Source organism: Patella vulgata, chromosome 1, assembly GCF_932274485.2.
Source record: "Patella vulgata chromosome 1, xgPatVulg1.2, whole genome shotgun sequence".
In the NCBI taxonomy this organism is placed as follows: Eukaryota; Metazoa; Mollusca; class Gastropoda; family Patellidae; genus Patella; species Patella vulgata.
In genome coordinates, this window is record NC_065879.2 from 28,504,836 (window position 1) to 28,518,905 (window position 14,070).

Below are 14,070 nucleotides of genomic sequence, written 5' to 3' on the forward strand. Positions count from 1 at the left end.
CAATAGGCAGATTTAGCTCTGGCATAATGCCTGTTTAACAAAATATCTCATTATATCAGGATATCCAATTAACGTACTTCAGTTCCTTTGGTCTTAGTAATGTTCCTTTCACTTTTCAAAGGGTTATATGGGTTTCAATAACTATTAATGAATTTGGTATTTATAAATTGATAACTGTAAAAGATTGCCGGGAAGTTATAAGCATGTCTTCGGGTTTTATGGGTTTGGGGTAATAGCATTCAATTTCTATATTATCTATATAATGCCCACATTCGTGCATTTATTCGCCCGATATAGATATTCACTAGTAGGCTTCTTTAGTCTAGTCAAGGTATGTATGGATCAAAATAGATAGCCAACTGTTGCAGAAATGGTAGAATATGGTTATCATCTTCTAATCCTGTTCTTTCACAGTTCTTTCTGTCCCGATAGTGATGTACTGACCCAAGAGTTATCATGTTCAAAGGATGTAAAATAAAATTGATTATCTCTGCTTAGCTTCAGCGGAAAATGCTCAACATCGAACACAGTCAAGACATTCACCTAATGACAACCTACACCACGTCTGGGTTATTGTGTTCTATAATAAAGTGTGACAAACAAACAAAAAAAGAACCAATATCAAAAGTCCCGTGCTTTCTCCAGTAAATCTTAATAAGCATTTTGAAATGGTTGATAACATGTAACAAAAAGATTAATTTATTCAACAAATATACAATAATACAGTATATAACATATTTTTTTTAGTTATTTTTATTTCTTAAAAAGGCTGTATTAATCCAGAGTCTAATGTTGTATTTTTCAAGTTCTCTTGCTTTAAATACATCAGGAGGATCGTTCACATTATGGCCCCTAAAAAGTAAAACAAGACTAATGGATGTCAACATAACTTAAACTTAATGACAGATCAAGTGACAACATTTTTCCCTACCATTTCGGGACTAACACATGGTTTAATTTTATTTCAATAATTCGCTTGTGCGTAGGGGTCTTTAGCAGTGGGAGGAAACCGGATTTCCCTTTTAGCAAAGAAACCTGACAAGCCTTATCTCCACATTAAGTGGGATTTATGGTTAGCTTCTATTATGTGCAGATGTACTGAACTGAGTTAATCGTATAGTAGATAAGTCTGTCACAATAGCTCACTGCTCAGAAAATTATTTATATGATATGACATCCAAAATGTTTTACATATTTATTACATACCTTAAATCCAAATGATGTCCTCCATCAGGAATAATGACACTTGTCAAATTAGCAGATAAATTATGCAAAACCTAAAAAAGACAAGTGTATCAATTTTAGATATTGTTCATATAGATATTATTGAAGAGGCCTCGAAACTGTTACAATTACAGCAACAAGCATCTTAATCACGCTAACTTGAATCAACTTGAGAATGCAGTGTAGGTATCACTAACACTCTATCTCAGTGTGGTGAAAATCTACCAACATATACATATAGATATAATAGCTAGTACTGGGGCCAATGGACAAAGTCTGTATTAGGTGTGTTAAAAGAAAGGGTGTAAAACTAATTGAAAGACATGTTAATCATCAATTGGGTTAAAAGTTTTGAACAGTATATTTCAAACATAATAAATTTCAATCATTCATATTTGACATAAATCAATAAATAAATAAATAAAAATTTGTATTTCACCGAGTCGTTTTGTAAGTTTAATAGATGTGTAAACAATTTTAAAATATTGGTGTTGACACCTGGAGATAGCTCAGCATTTCGAAAATATTTTTTTTCTTTTCTAAACAATATTTTTATTCATTAAATCTGAATTTGGATTAGGGAACAGGCTATGCCTATGTGTAACCCCTCTCTCTGATTTAGATACATGTACACATTATTAAAGTATATACATACATACATAATTACATAAATATAGATTATAGGATACATAATGGATAATATAGAGACTCTTATTTGTTGTTTTTTTATTTTGTTTTATAATAAATATTTTAGTGGAAATAAATGAATGGTATTATTGCGCTGGAGTGTGTAACTTTAGACAGTAGAGTAAAAAGTGTTCAGTGGTTTCAAGGTCGAGATCACAGTCACACCGAACATTGTCATAAATCTGCATAATGAACTTATGGTATCTTAATTAAATCACTATTATTGCAGGGCAGTTTACAATGGATAATTTGAAATTGTTAATTATTCACCATAGAAAAACAGTCTGTTAATTTGAAGGATTCTGTTTAGTTTTAAAATCTGAGACAGACATGGCCTCTTTTATTATATTATCTAAATTATTTCCCAATTTTATAGTAGAAGGTAAAAAGGAGTTTTTATAAATATTAGTTTTACATTTAATTTGCATAATATGGTCAGAATTAGGTAAGTCTTAAGGGTTGTTACAAGAGGTAACTGAGATGTTTGACCCTTTAAATAAATTCTGGTTGTATAAAGTTGGTCAGTAGCTATGAAATACCTGGGTCAAACTTGCACAGAATAACAACCCACACAATGATATTCATCCCTAGAAATAATTCATACCTTTCAATTATGGGTAATTTATAATTAACCTGATCTTAAGTTTTCCAACCAAGAGACTTTCTTCAGATCTCATCATTATATTTATGCAGGTTTGCATATCTAATTCATGCAAAAGTATGTGGTTTGTTTGGCACTTTTTATGGCTTTTTTCATTATACATGTTTTTACTAGAACATGAATTCTAGTAGAAATAGTGTTTATGTTTCAAAAATACTACATGAAATGAAATGGGGTTTAACCTCCTACTGTTCTACTCCGACTGGCCTAATGAGGACAGGCATACGCCATACAGTGTACTATGAGGGAAATTTTGTCCCTACAGCCTACTCTTATATCGAATTCCAACTGCCAAGGGATCTTTTACGTGCACACCAATGTGTACACAGGAACTCAGGCCACTCATCCTGCACCACTGACAAGGGGAAACCATACCAGAAAACCCTGATGAACTTTGTCAGCCAAAACCGTGATCAAACCCGCGAAGTCCAGCTAGCAAGCCAGCGTCTTACTCACTTAGCTACCGAGGCTCCCTCAAAATACTATAAATATGCTTTCGATTTTATGCTTACCCCAGCAAAAGCCCATGGATCTTTACCACCATTTGAAAAAACTATATTAGATGAGGAGAGTATGTCTGTAAATAAACAATCTTAATTACAACATATGAGCCTAATATAAAACTATATTAAAAATGAAACAAAATCGAGTTTAATGATCTACTTTTCAACAGGCATAATAGCAGTTATAAATATAATGAAACTACACACCCAAGTTTCTCCAGTCACACTCAATTAGAATCAAATAAGTCATTCTTGACCGATCAAATTGCTTATCAATCTGCTTAGCCTGAGCAGAAAATTGTCATCAGCATACTTAGTCAAGGCATTAATGTAATGAAACCCTACCTACACCCAAGTTCTACCATTCACACTCAATTAGAATCAAAGTTATCATGCTCCACCAATCAAATTGCAGATTAGTCTCCTTAACCCAAACAGAAAATGCTTATTATCATGGTTAGTCAAGGTATATAATGTAATGAAACTATACACTAAGTTCCATCACTCTCATTCACCAAATAAACACCTACACCAAGTTTAATCATTATAATTCAATTAAAAGCAGAGTTATTATGTTTCAAAAAATGTGACGAACAGGCATTCAGACAGACAAGCATACCCATTTAAATAGTTCCCTGCTTTCTTTGAAAAAGCGAGTTACAACAATACATACCTTGCCCCCATAAGCTTAAACCTGCCCATTGATCTCTAGGGACTATTCCCCATTTAGTTTTACAATAATCGACTCGCATTTGCGCAGTGTATGGTTTAGGTGGAAACATATCCTGCTGGCCATCAGTAGAAAATAACATTGGTACTTCTGAGCAAGCCTGTCAATACAAAAGTGCAGACACCCCATTTCTGTTACATCATTTAAAACAAAAGCTCATAAATCTTTTCACTTTCTATTTACTTTTTCTCAGTTATTCAAGGAACAAACATATAGTGTTTCCACACGGGTCTACATCATTTAAGATAGGCTATTCACCAAGTGTTGAATATCCTGCTTTATAAAATTATTGTATATAATCTGTGTTAATTTATCCAAAATATGCACACATTATACATGTATACAACAATATTGGATAATACACTATCCTGCACCTTCATTTGTACATATAAATATTAGTTAATGTGTATAGCATGCAGAAAAGTGGTTGCTTAAGGCTGCTTGGTCTAAAGAGTTTGACACTTTCCCTCGTCTTTCCTTTTAGTTGACTATCAGAAATATATGACCATGTGTTTCTTAAAAATATTTTTCAGGTTTTGAGAACTGTACATCAATTTTACACCCTACATTATACACTTACCAAAAGCATAATTAATACCCTTTCAAAAACTACCTACTAACATTTAGGGTGGATTAGATTAAGACAGGGACCAAGGCAAAACAAAATATCATCAACTAATTTTCAGGCACCGAAAGAGTAAAATATATTAGTCAGGACCTTCAGTTAGGGAATAAATATTAGAGTAATTCACTGCTGTTATTACCTGAATATCCCAAGCCAAGCTATCAGGACCCAAACCACATCCACTGGGATCAGCACATTCCACATACTCCTCCCAAATATCAAAACATGGCAGCTTACCATTAGTACCATTATAAAACAAAGCTTAAACAAATAGAATTGTTGGCTATGCTATAATAACGAATAATGTTGGCAGGTTAATTACAATCTAACCAATTGCTAGTGGACCTGCTGTTCAGGCGAAAACCATATACCAAACTTTATAAGCCAATAGTAGGCCTGTTAGTAACAATTTTTCGGAATATAAAATAAAATGTTTTAATCAATATAGCGTACAAATTTTCTCAGTTCAACACAATTTTTGGAACAACAAATTTTCTTATTGTATTCACCTATGGTATAGTCAACTGTTTGAAGAATATAAAGACTAGTATTACAGCACATGTTGTTTATTTATTTAGTTAAAATGATTGTCAGACATCCCATGTTAATTAATGGCGTGTCAATCTGTTAATTAAAGACGAAGCAATTTTCATTTCAGGTTGTGGACAGTTAAACGTAATTCTAAACCAGATATGAAAAAAAATAAAAGGGATGAATTTCTCCTTTAAGGAAGAAGTATAAATAAATAAGACATATCTACCTGTAATCTGAGCTAATCCAGTCACAGTGTCAGTTGCATTAACCATAAAGCCACATGACTTCTGTAAATATCAAATCCAGTTATTGAGTATATAAAATAATCAAATCATATCATTAATACAGTGAAAGATAGATTGCCAGAAAATGAAATATGATTCAACAGGAACAGCAGCTATGTGGTCTGTGCTCTACAAATGCTGTTTCAAATATATTGTTTTGTGGGTAATGGGTACATTTACAAGACATTTTAAAAACACTGAACAAAAGTAACAACCCATTTTGCCTAGTGCTAATATTTATCACATTTAATATACAAAACATGTAATGTTAATTAGATGATAACTGTAGCTGTTTGAGTTATTGGAAATCGCTTAACATAAACAATGTGTAAAAATTTCAAGTCAATCAAATAACTTTTTAACCTCTAGAGTGTACACACACAACTGTAAACTATGGACGGACTTATTAGAAATCACTTTATTTGAACAAATCAGAATCAGTACGACAATTGATCAGCCTATATAAAGTCACAAACCTGAATACATCTGTTCAGTCATACTGGACCAGATATAAGAAGATATGTTCATTAATGCTTTCATACTACTTACTACTCTTGGGGTTCTACGTCTTTTCATTTAATACATGTAGCTTGAGATCATTAATATCAACTTACATCAACGGGAAAAGCTGGTATCTCCGACTCAAAGTTGGTTGGATATGGATAATCAAACATGGCTAAAGATACAAAGGCATTTCTAATCCATCCAACCATGTGATTATAACCTGTTTCATTTAACTGGCTGCATAGCCTAAATTTTTCTGACAATGTTTTTAAACCTGAAATTCATGAAAATAGTCTATTTCCTTAATCAGCTGGCATGTTTATTAAATTAATAACTGGTAGACTTCCGTAAAATCTGTACTGTTAACAAAATGTTGTGGATGTTATATTTGAAAAAATAAAATTATAAATCTCTCATTCATTTTATTGTGTATTATAAATTTACATATTATCCAGTCCTTGGATTTGCTGGATATTTTCATAGAAAAAGGTTTGAACATAATATCTTATACCTGCCTGTCCACTACTTGCCATACTCTTCATAGTGGTGAAAGCTTTTCTTATATTAGCAGAACAAACTGGATTAGACTGTTTGAAATCCTGAAAATTAATATATAATATATAATAAATGCATTGGGGAAGAAATGGGGTTTAGTTGTTTCTATGGCTGGGCCTAATATTTATGAGAACATATTCTCCCGTGGCTGTTTGACTTGGTCTTTAGTACAAAGTACAAACAATAATACATACCCTACATGGATATTTCTATATTTATCATTATTATCATATTCCAAATAATTAGGTTCTTAATAATATATTTCTTTCATTTGCAGTTGCTGGTCTCTGTCCTACATTTATAAGAAAACACTTACCGCAGTTACCCTAACAAAGAACTGAGATGGATCAATTACATTAGACATCAGGTAAATCGGGGCACTAGCTGCTATAGCTCCATCTACTAGATTAGGATATTTAAATCTCATATATGCACTCAACATACCACCATAGCTGCAAATACAAAGACAAAAGATGTGTTAAGTTCAATAAACTTTAATCTGGTATGATGTGAATAATTAGATCCAAACAAAACGTCGTATACACCACAGATCATATCCCCATTACAATAATCAGCATTTTCTTACTTCTGTTCATGTTTTATAAATATAATGACTGGATGTCTCTAGCTTCAAACTGTTACTATTGATAGCTTAGTTTACATGTTTTCACTACACCATAGCAATCCCATTATTCACACCATATCATAATGATATCATATAGCAAGGTATGCAGTGAAATTCTAGTATCATAAACTAGGAAGTTAAAAAAACAAATTTTTTTATAGGCTGAAAAGTTGAAAAATAAAATGTGACATACCTGCCACCAAATGTAATCACTGCCGATTTTTTTGCTTTATAGGTTTGTTTAATTTTATTAATAAGAACTGCATAATCTGCCAAAGCTTGTTCTATGGTTAGTAGTCCAATATTGTTTCCTTTAAAACTATCATCTCCAAATGGCAAACTTTTGCCATAAAATCTCTATATCAAAAACAGAAGAATAAAATGAAGTTAAAATACAGAGGTAACAGAAAGAGATATTCATTGGACTGCTGTTGTATCATCCATAGGTAAGTTGTCTTCACACTATAGGCCTAGATAAAAGACATAGCTTTGACCATAGCTTTAAAGAGGAATTACCATTTCCCCCTAATGTCTTTAGAATGAATGAAAAGATAACTCTGCAAAACTTGCTGAAACTCAAGTTCTGCCTTAATATACATAGTGGAGCGGCTTGGTTACATTTTTTTTCAGAATTGATACTTGGTGGCAGAAAGGCTCATATTTTGTACATAGGAGGCCTATAGTATCCTAAACATAAAATGATCAGGAGGCAGGCCTAATTTCATTTAGTTAAAATTTTACAGGCAAATGAATTTTTCAACCATATTAGATCAAGGCAACCCTTTCTCAGACGACACAAATGACCTTCTGACATTGGATACAAGGGTGATTTTGAGTGAGGATGTTGCTGACAATGTGCGTAAAGCAGAAGCAGCTGGAAGGAAGCAACATAAAACATTTGTAGAAGAATGGTTGACAGAATCCTCCTCAAAGTTTTATGACAACATCCCAAAGAACAATTTCACCTTACTTGACAGTGGCATTAGGAAGTCATCTTCTAAAAAAAAACAGAAACAAGGTGTCAAACATGAGGAAAGATGTTCCACTCTTCCCTAGATTGTACGTTTCTTGCCAGAACAGAGATGGTGATATGGAAACATTCTTTCAGCATGAGAATCATGCTTGGCCACCATCACTAGCAGAAAACAATGAGATGAGAATAATTCATAGTAAGGCTGACATTCTCAATTCTCTGGAGCCTTTGGTCACAACTCGCACTGTTGAACCACCTGATGTACAAGTCAAAATCCTTGATGGAGCAGCCATAGTTCAGACACTGGATCCCGTGAGAATCAAGAAGGGGAACCTTGTACTTAACACATTTGATGATTTCTCCAAGAATGTCTTCATTCCATACATGCTGAACCAGTTAAGTACTGTTGATAGATTGGACATTGTATGGGATCGCTAACTACCAGATAGTTTGAAATCACACACCAGACTGATCCGTGGGGATGGCATGTCATTGAGGGTAGAGGGTAACACCCGATTACCATCTAATTGGAAATCATTCCTCAGGGTGAACTCTAACAAGACAAGTCTATTTCAGTTTTTAGCAGAAAATGTGTCAGGTGTTGATGTCCCAAATGGCAAAGTTCTCTGCACTACCCTTGAAGACAAGGTGCTCTGTAGTCAGACTGACGTATCTGATCTTGAACCTTGTAATCACGAAGAGGCAAATACAAGGATGCTTCTGCACTGTAAACATGCAGCCATAGGCGTACGGGGAAATTTTTGACTGGGGGGGGGGGGGGCGGTGGTGGTTGGTGCCCAAAAAATGTAGTTAGGTTCTTAGTATGTTACATAATAATAATAAATTCGCTGTTAAATTGGACACATTCAAGAACACACTATCTTTTTTTATACAACTTTTACAAAGTACAATTGTGTGCCCAAATTTTTCCCAGCATGCAGCTACCCAAGGCTTCAAGAACATTCTGGTGGTTGCAACGGATACAGATGTTGTTCTCCTCAGTATTGCTCTCGCCTCTTACCTTGACTGTCAGCTGTGGTTGAACTTTGGTCATGGAGCCCATAAACGGTACATTCCATCTCATCAGATTGCTGAAAAGCTTGGACTCAATATATCCAGGGGCCTTCTCTTCTTCCATGCCTTTACAGGCTGTGACACAGTCTCAACTTTCTCTGGAATTGGGAAGACTACAGCATGGAATGTCTGGATGTCAATGAAAGAAATCATCACTCCAATTTTCACTCAACTGTCGATGCCAGCACAGATTGGTGAGGCAGTAATGTGTCAGCTAGAGTGATTTACTGTGGCCAAGTACAAACACACTTTGCCCATACTCACTGTGAATGAGGCACGCATGAGTCTGTTCACCCAAGGTGATAGGAATATTGAAAACATTCCACCAACTCAGGACGCATTGATCCAGCATGCCAAAAGAGCAGCCTCCCAGAGTGGCCACATATGGGGACAAACTCTCGACAAACACCCAGTCATTCCTTGCCCATCGGAATGGGGTTGGACTCGGGAAGAGACATCATGGGTTCCTAAATACTGATTAAATGTGGATGCAAGACCAACTGCAGTGGGCATTGTAGATGTTGCAAAGCAGGTCTTCGGTGCACACACCTGTGTTCCTGTTCTGGAGAATGTGCACAGTAAAATCAAGCACTTGTGATGAGTAACATCACTTATTTACTTCCTCAGTGCCTAATAATAATCCCTAAATTAATAATTTTCATAATTGGTCTTCATTAGGTGTCTTAGGCCTTATTAAAAAAAATTAAAAATAGATTTACGTAAAAATCACAATATTTGCATTTTTGTCCCAAAAAAAGCAGGATGCACTTTCAGGAAGTGTTGCCTCCTGCTTGTTTTAGGATAAGTAGGTGTTAGGCTATGTTTGTGCCAAATTTCAGCCTTTCTGCCAGATGTGAACAATTTTTAAAAATTTATTTACGTGAAAAACACAATTTTTGCATTTTTGTCCCAAAAAAGCAGGATGCACTTTGAGGAACTGTTGCCTCCTGCTTGTTTTATGATTAGTAGGTGTTAGGCTATGTTTGTGCCAAATTTCAGCCTTTCTGCCAGATGTGAACAATTTTTAAAAATTTATTTACGTGAAAAACACAATTTTTGCATTTTTGTCCCAAAAAAGCAGGAAATTTATGTTCACCAAGTCGCTCCACTAACAACCTCATCCTGTTTCAAAATATTCAATCAAAACCTCTGTGGTATATTATGTTCATAAAATTTCATAATCAGATGACCTAATAAACAATGCCTGCAAAATTGAAAAGATCTGTCAAGGACTTGTAAAACATTCTCAAAAAATTATGGTGGAATGACAGACACAGGTGAAAACAATAAACATCCACATTAAATATGGACATAATAAAAAAAGAACCTGCATAACTGTCTCTATTGTGAAAAACCCTGTGATGTCCTATACTCACATGTTCAGCAAAAACGACTAATGCCCCAAACTGCGGAGCTATATCAAAAACAAAGCCAGTGTTATTCCAGAAACCAGTGATTGGCCCTTCATTTCCAGTATAGAAAAATATTGGTCCTTTATTTACAGCATCGAACCATTTATCTAATAAAGAAAAAAATACAAATATAGCAATGCCATTGTCAGTAACAATTTACTAATACTACTAATATAAATACAATTTAATGACCTGATCCCAAAGGCAAAACAGTTCATGGTAACTGTGAGATATTGTTGAAAACGCAAATATGTCTAGCCTACCATCTTTGGAAATTCTTGAAATCCTGCACCAATATTCTCCTAGCACTACTAAACACATAAAGGTAAAGGTGGTCAACCATTCATTTGAAATTAACATAAAAGGCACAAAGTAATCCTTGTGAATACAAATGTGAAATTTCATTAATTAAAAAGCAACACTTGCTAGTGGTGTAGAGCTAAAAACAAAAATCTGTGAACAAAATGAGAAAAACAAGAGCATCGCTACCGCTGCAATATACGTCCACATTCCTGCTTTGATTGATATAGTACTTTTTAAAAGTTGTAGGGGATATTAAAATGCAAAAACCTATGCAGGTTGTGATATGATAAATAGTCATGGGCACTTGACATGCTTTGAGAGTATGTTCACATGAAGAACTTATCACCCCAACAGAACCACTGAGCTGCACGTGTGACACGCAATAGCGCCATACACGTGGGAGGGTTCATTGTCAAATTTGACACTTCAAGGAAGGGTTGATGAAAACTGCTGCCTGCTGGTTTATCCTATCCATGTTTGCTTTCCTATCGGTTCTTGCATAAGATTTACTTTTTAGCGTATCTTTGCTTTAGTGTGTTACGTTTAATTTGCAATGAGACGCCTTCAACATGATGAACGTCTACGAGCTATTGGCATGCTTCAAATGGGTTCTACACAGCGAGCAGTAGCCAACATGCTTAATGTGTTACAGTCTGTGATAAGCAGACTGTGGAACCGGTACCAACAAACACACAATGTTGACGATAGACCTCGTTCAGGTCATCCTAGAGCCACTACACAAGCCCAGTATCGATACATTCGTACACAGGTCCTGCGAAATCAAGGACAAACGGCCAATCAGCTTTCTGTAAACTTGTACCAAGTTACAGGAATTCGAGTTACACTCGAAACGATTAGAAATCGGCTACATGCAACCCATTTGCATGAGCGGCGACCGCGTGCTGTGCCTCCATTAACTCGCCAGCACATGGCAAACAGGCGTCAATGGTGTAGGCAGCGTAGAAATTGGGGTAATCGTTGATGGGCGCGTGTAATGTTCTCAGATGAGCCCAGATTTACTCTGGATTTCACCGATAGGCGTGGTCGCATTTGGAGGTGTGTAAATGAGCGTCATGCTAATGCTAACGTCAGACAGCACGACAGATTCGGGCGTAGGTCTGTTATGGTATGGGTAGGAATCACCATGACTGACAGAACGGACTTGCATATTGTTGAAGGAAGGGTCACTGGTGTGTACTGCCGTGACCACATCCTGGCACCGATAGTTCTGCCCTTTGCTCAACGTTTCATCTTTCAAGATGATAATGTCCGTGCCCACCGAGCTCATGTCGTGAATGACTACCTCCAGTGTCACCATATTGTCCATAGGCCTTGGCCAGCCATGAGTCCTGACCTTTCCCCTATAGAGCATGTCTGGGACATGATCGGGAGACGTGTTCGTCAACGTCAACACTGCAAGAATTGGCCGTGGCACTGCAAGAGGAGTGGGTCAGATTGCCCTAAATCGTGATTAGGAGCATGCCACAACGAATTGCTGAATGTCTGAGGATTGGTGGAGCAATTACTCATTATTAAGACAAAAATCAAAAACGTCAATTTTCACTTTTGACAGTGTATCTCTTTGCGAGTGAAATGGGGCCGTCAGATAAGCTGCCCATATGAATTGTTTATGTTCATGTGTAGGCAATTGGCCTGTTATTAACATACACTGGTTAACTCTAATAAAAACAGCAGTGCATTTCCTCAGTTTTGTATTGTTTCTGAATATCCCCTACTTTTTTTTGAAGAGTATATACATGTAATAAAGTTTGATGCGTTAAATTTATTTTTAAATTTGACATTGCAATCACATTCCATTGTAGATTTTAGAAAATCTTAATACAATTTCTATGAATTCCTCAAATGATAGATTGATAGATTGATAAATAACACTGAGTCATTTGTTCAGTTTAACTTTATAGCCCTGCATATTGCTAATATGTTATTTTCTATTAGTTATAATAAAGTTTACAATGTCCATACTACCACTATTCGATAACTACTATTGAAATCTATTGTTTTTGAAAAACATCTATACAAAAACGGGTGTTCCTGTAATGGATGCGTACCATCATAATTTATCATAAATTATAGTCATACTATTTTCATGCGTTACAATATAATATTTCGACAAACATTTTCCTAATAATGACAACTAAGATTTTAATAAAGTATAGTGGTGTTTTTAAGGGGTCATTATTTTCGAGCGACGTGAGTAATTCGTGATTTTTGGCAGTGAAGGTTATTCCAGAAGTTAAAAACTCATGCTTTTTGGCTAATGTTGGTATTCCATATTTCATATGTGTGCAGTTAAGTTTTTCACATAGCCAATACCGATATATAGTAAGACACTTGGCTAAGTGGAAAAATTAAGTATTTTTACTTAACTTTAAGAAAACCTTTGAATATGGACTCTGTTTGTGTCATACATAATAATATGTTCATTTGTAAATGTTATCTTTTTATTTTATATTAAGTCAACAATATATATATCAATTTTACAGTTATAGTTTATTCCTATATAAATAAAGTCATGGTATATTTTTAAATGTAACTACTGCTACTTTCGACTTATAGCCTACACTAAAGCTCCAATTAGGCAGTCTTTATAAATCAGGGAAACATCCCTACCACTTTCGTAATCCTCTGTGAGTGTGAAACAAGATTGATCCCTACCTTGCAACAAATATCTTTGTTTAAATGTCTGCTGACCATAAGAAACAAAGTTAAAATGATCAATTGTTTGATCAAAATATTGCTCTTTATAGGGTACATCTGATTGCACACAACTGAATGTCAGTCCTATTAACAAAATGTGACTAATTGATTTCATCACAACAAACTTCATGTTATCTGCATACACACATAATTCCATCGATGACGATAAACAAAGGTCATATGATTATCACGTGATTCCCTGTGGTCACTTTTCTTGATCACCCAGTCCCTATTTTCGCTGTCGATTTTTTTCTATGACCAAAATTATAGATCGACTGCAACCATGGGATAATTTTGAAAAGAATAACCAACACAACTAATTTTTTTTTTTATGCTATCGATGTTGGATTACGTTGTCTTCAGAGATAAAAATACGCACCATCTATTGAGAACTTAATTATTTGCCGTATGATTAGGGGAGACCGGGGCATATTGAACATATGGGCACATTGAACCACCATGGATATATCCTTTATAAATAATACTAGGCAACCCAAGACTACACAGAAGTGAGATAACTTCTTAGACCTATTTCCCCGTCAATAAATAGTAGCAACATGCTTTCAATTATTTTTTAGGCAATGATTTTTTTCAAAAGAGCTCTTAAAAGTGAAAATGCACTACTTCCACTTATCATTTTCCATACATGTTAACTGTT

General features: G+C 35.0%; 1 protein-coding gene across 2 annotated transcripts; it reads right to left on the minus strand.

Moving 5' to 3' along the window:
- Positions 1-683: 683 nt before the first annotated feature.
- LOC126820270 (dipeptidyl peptidase 2) lies at positions 684-13,604 on the minus strand. Of its 2 annotated transcripts, XM_050548131.2 has the most exons (12): positions 13,371-13,598; positions 10,356-10,498; positions 7,126-7,289; positions 6,624-6,759; positions 6,264-6,351; positions 5,863-6,026; positions 5,191-5,251; positions 4,570-4,691; positions 3,749-3,905; positions 3,085-3,149; positions 1,207-1,277; positions 684-852 (listed from the first exon to the last, which is right to left on the minus strand). In XM_050548131.2, exons 1-12 carry the CDS (start codon positions 13,567-13,569, stop codon positions 744-746), a joined length of 1,479 nt encoding a protein of 492 aa, XP_050404088.1. In that variant the 5' UTR covers positions 13,570-13,598; the 3' UTR covers positions 684-743. The 2 variants fall into 2 exon arrangements, with proteins under 2 accessions (XP_050404088.1, XP_050404113.1); XM_050548156.2 differs by lacking the exons at positions 3,749-3,905; positions 4,570-4,691 and having other exon boundaries at positions 13,371-13,604.
- Between the last annotated feature and the right edge of the window lie 466 nt (positions 13,605-14,070).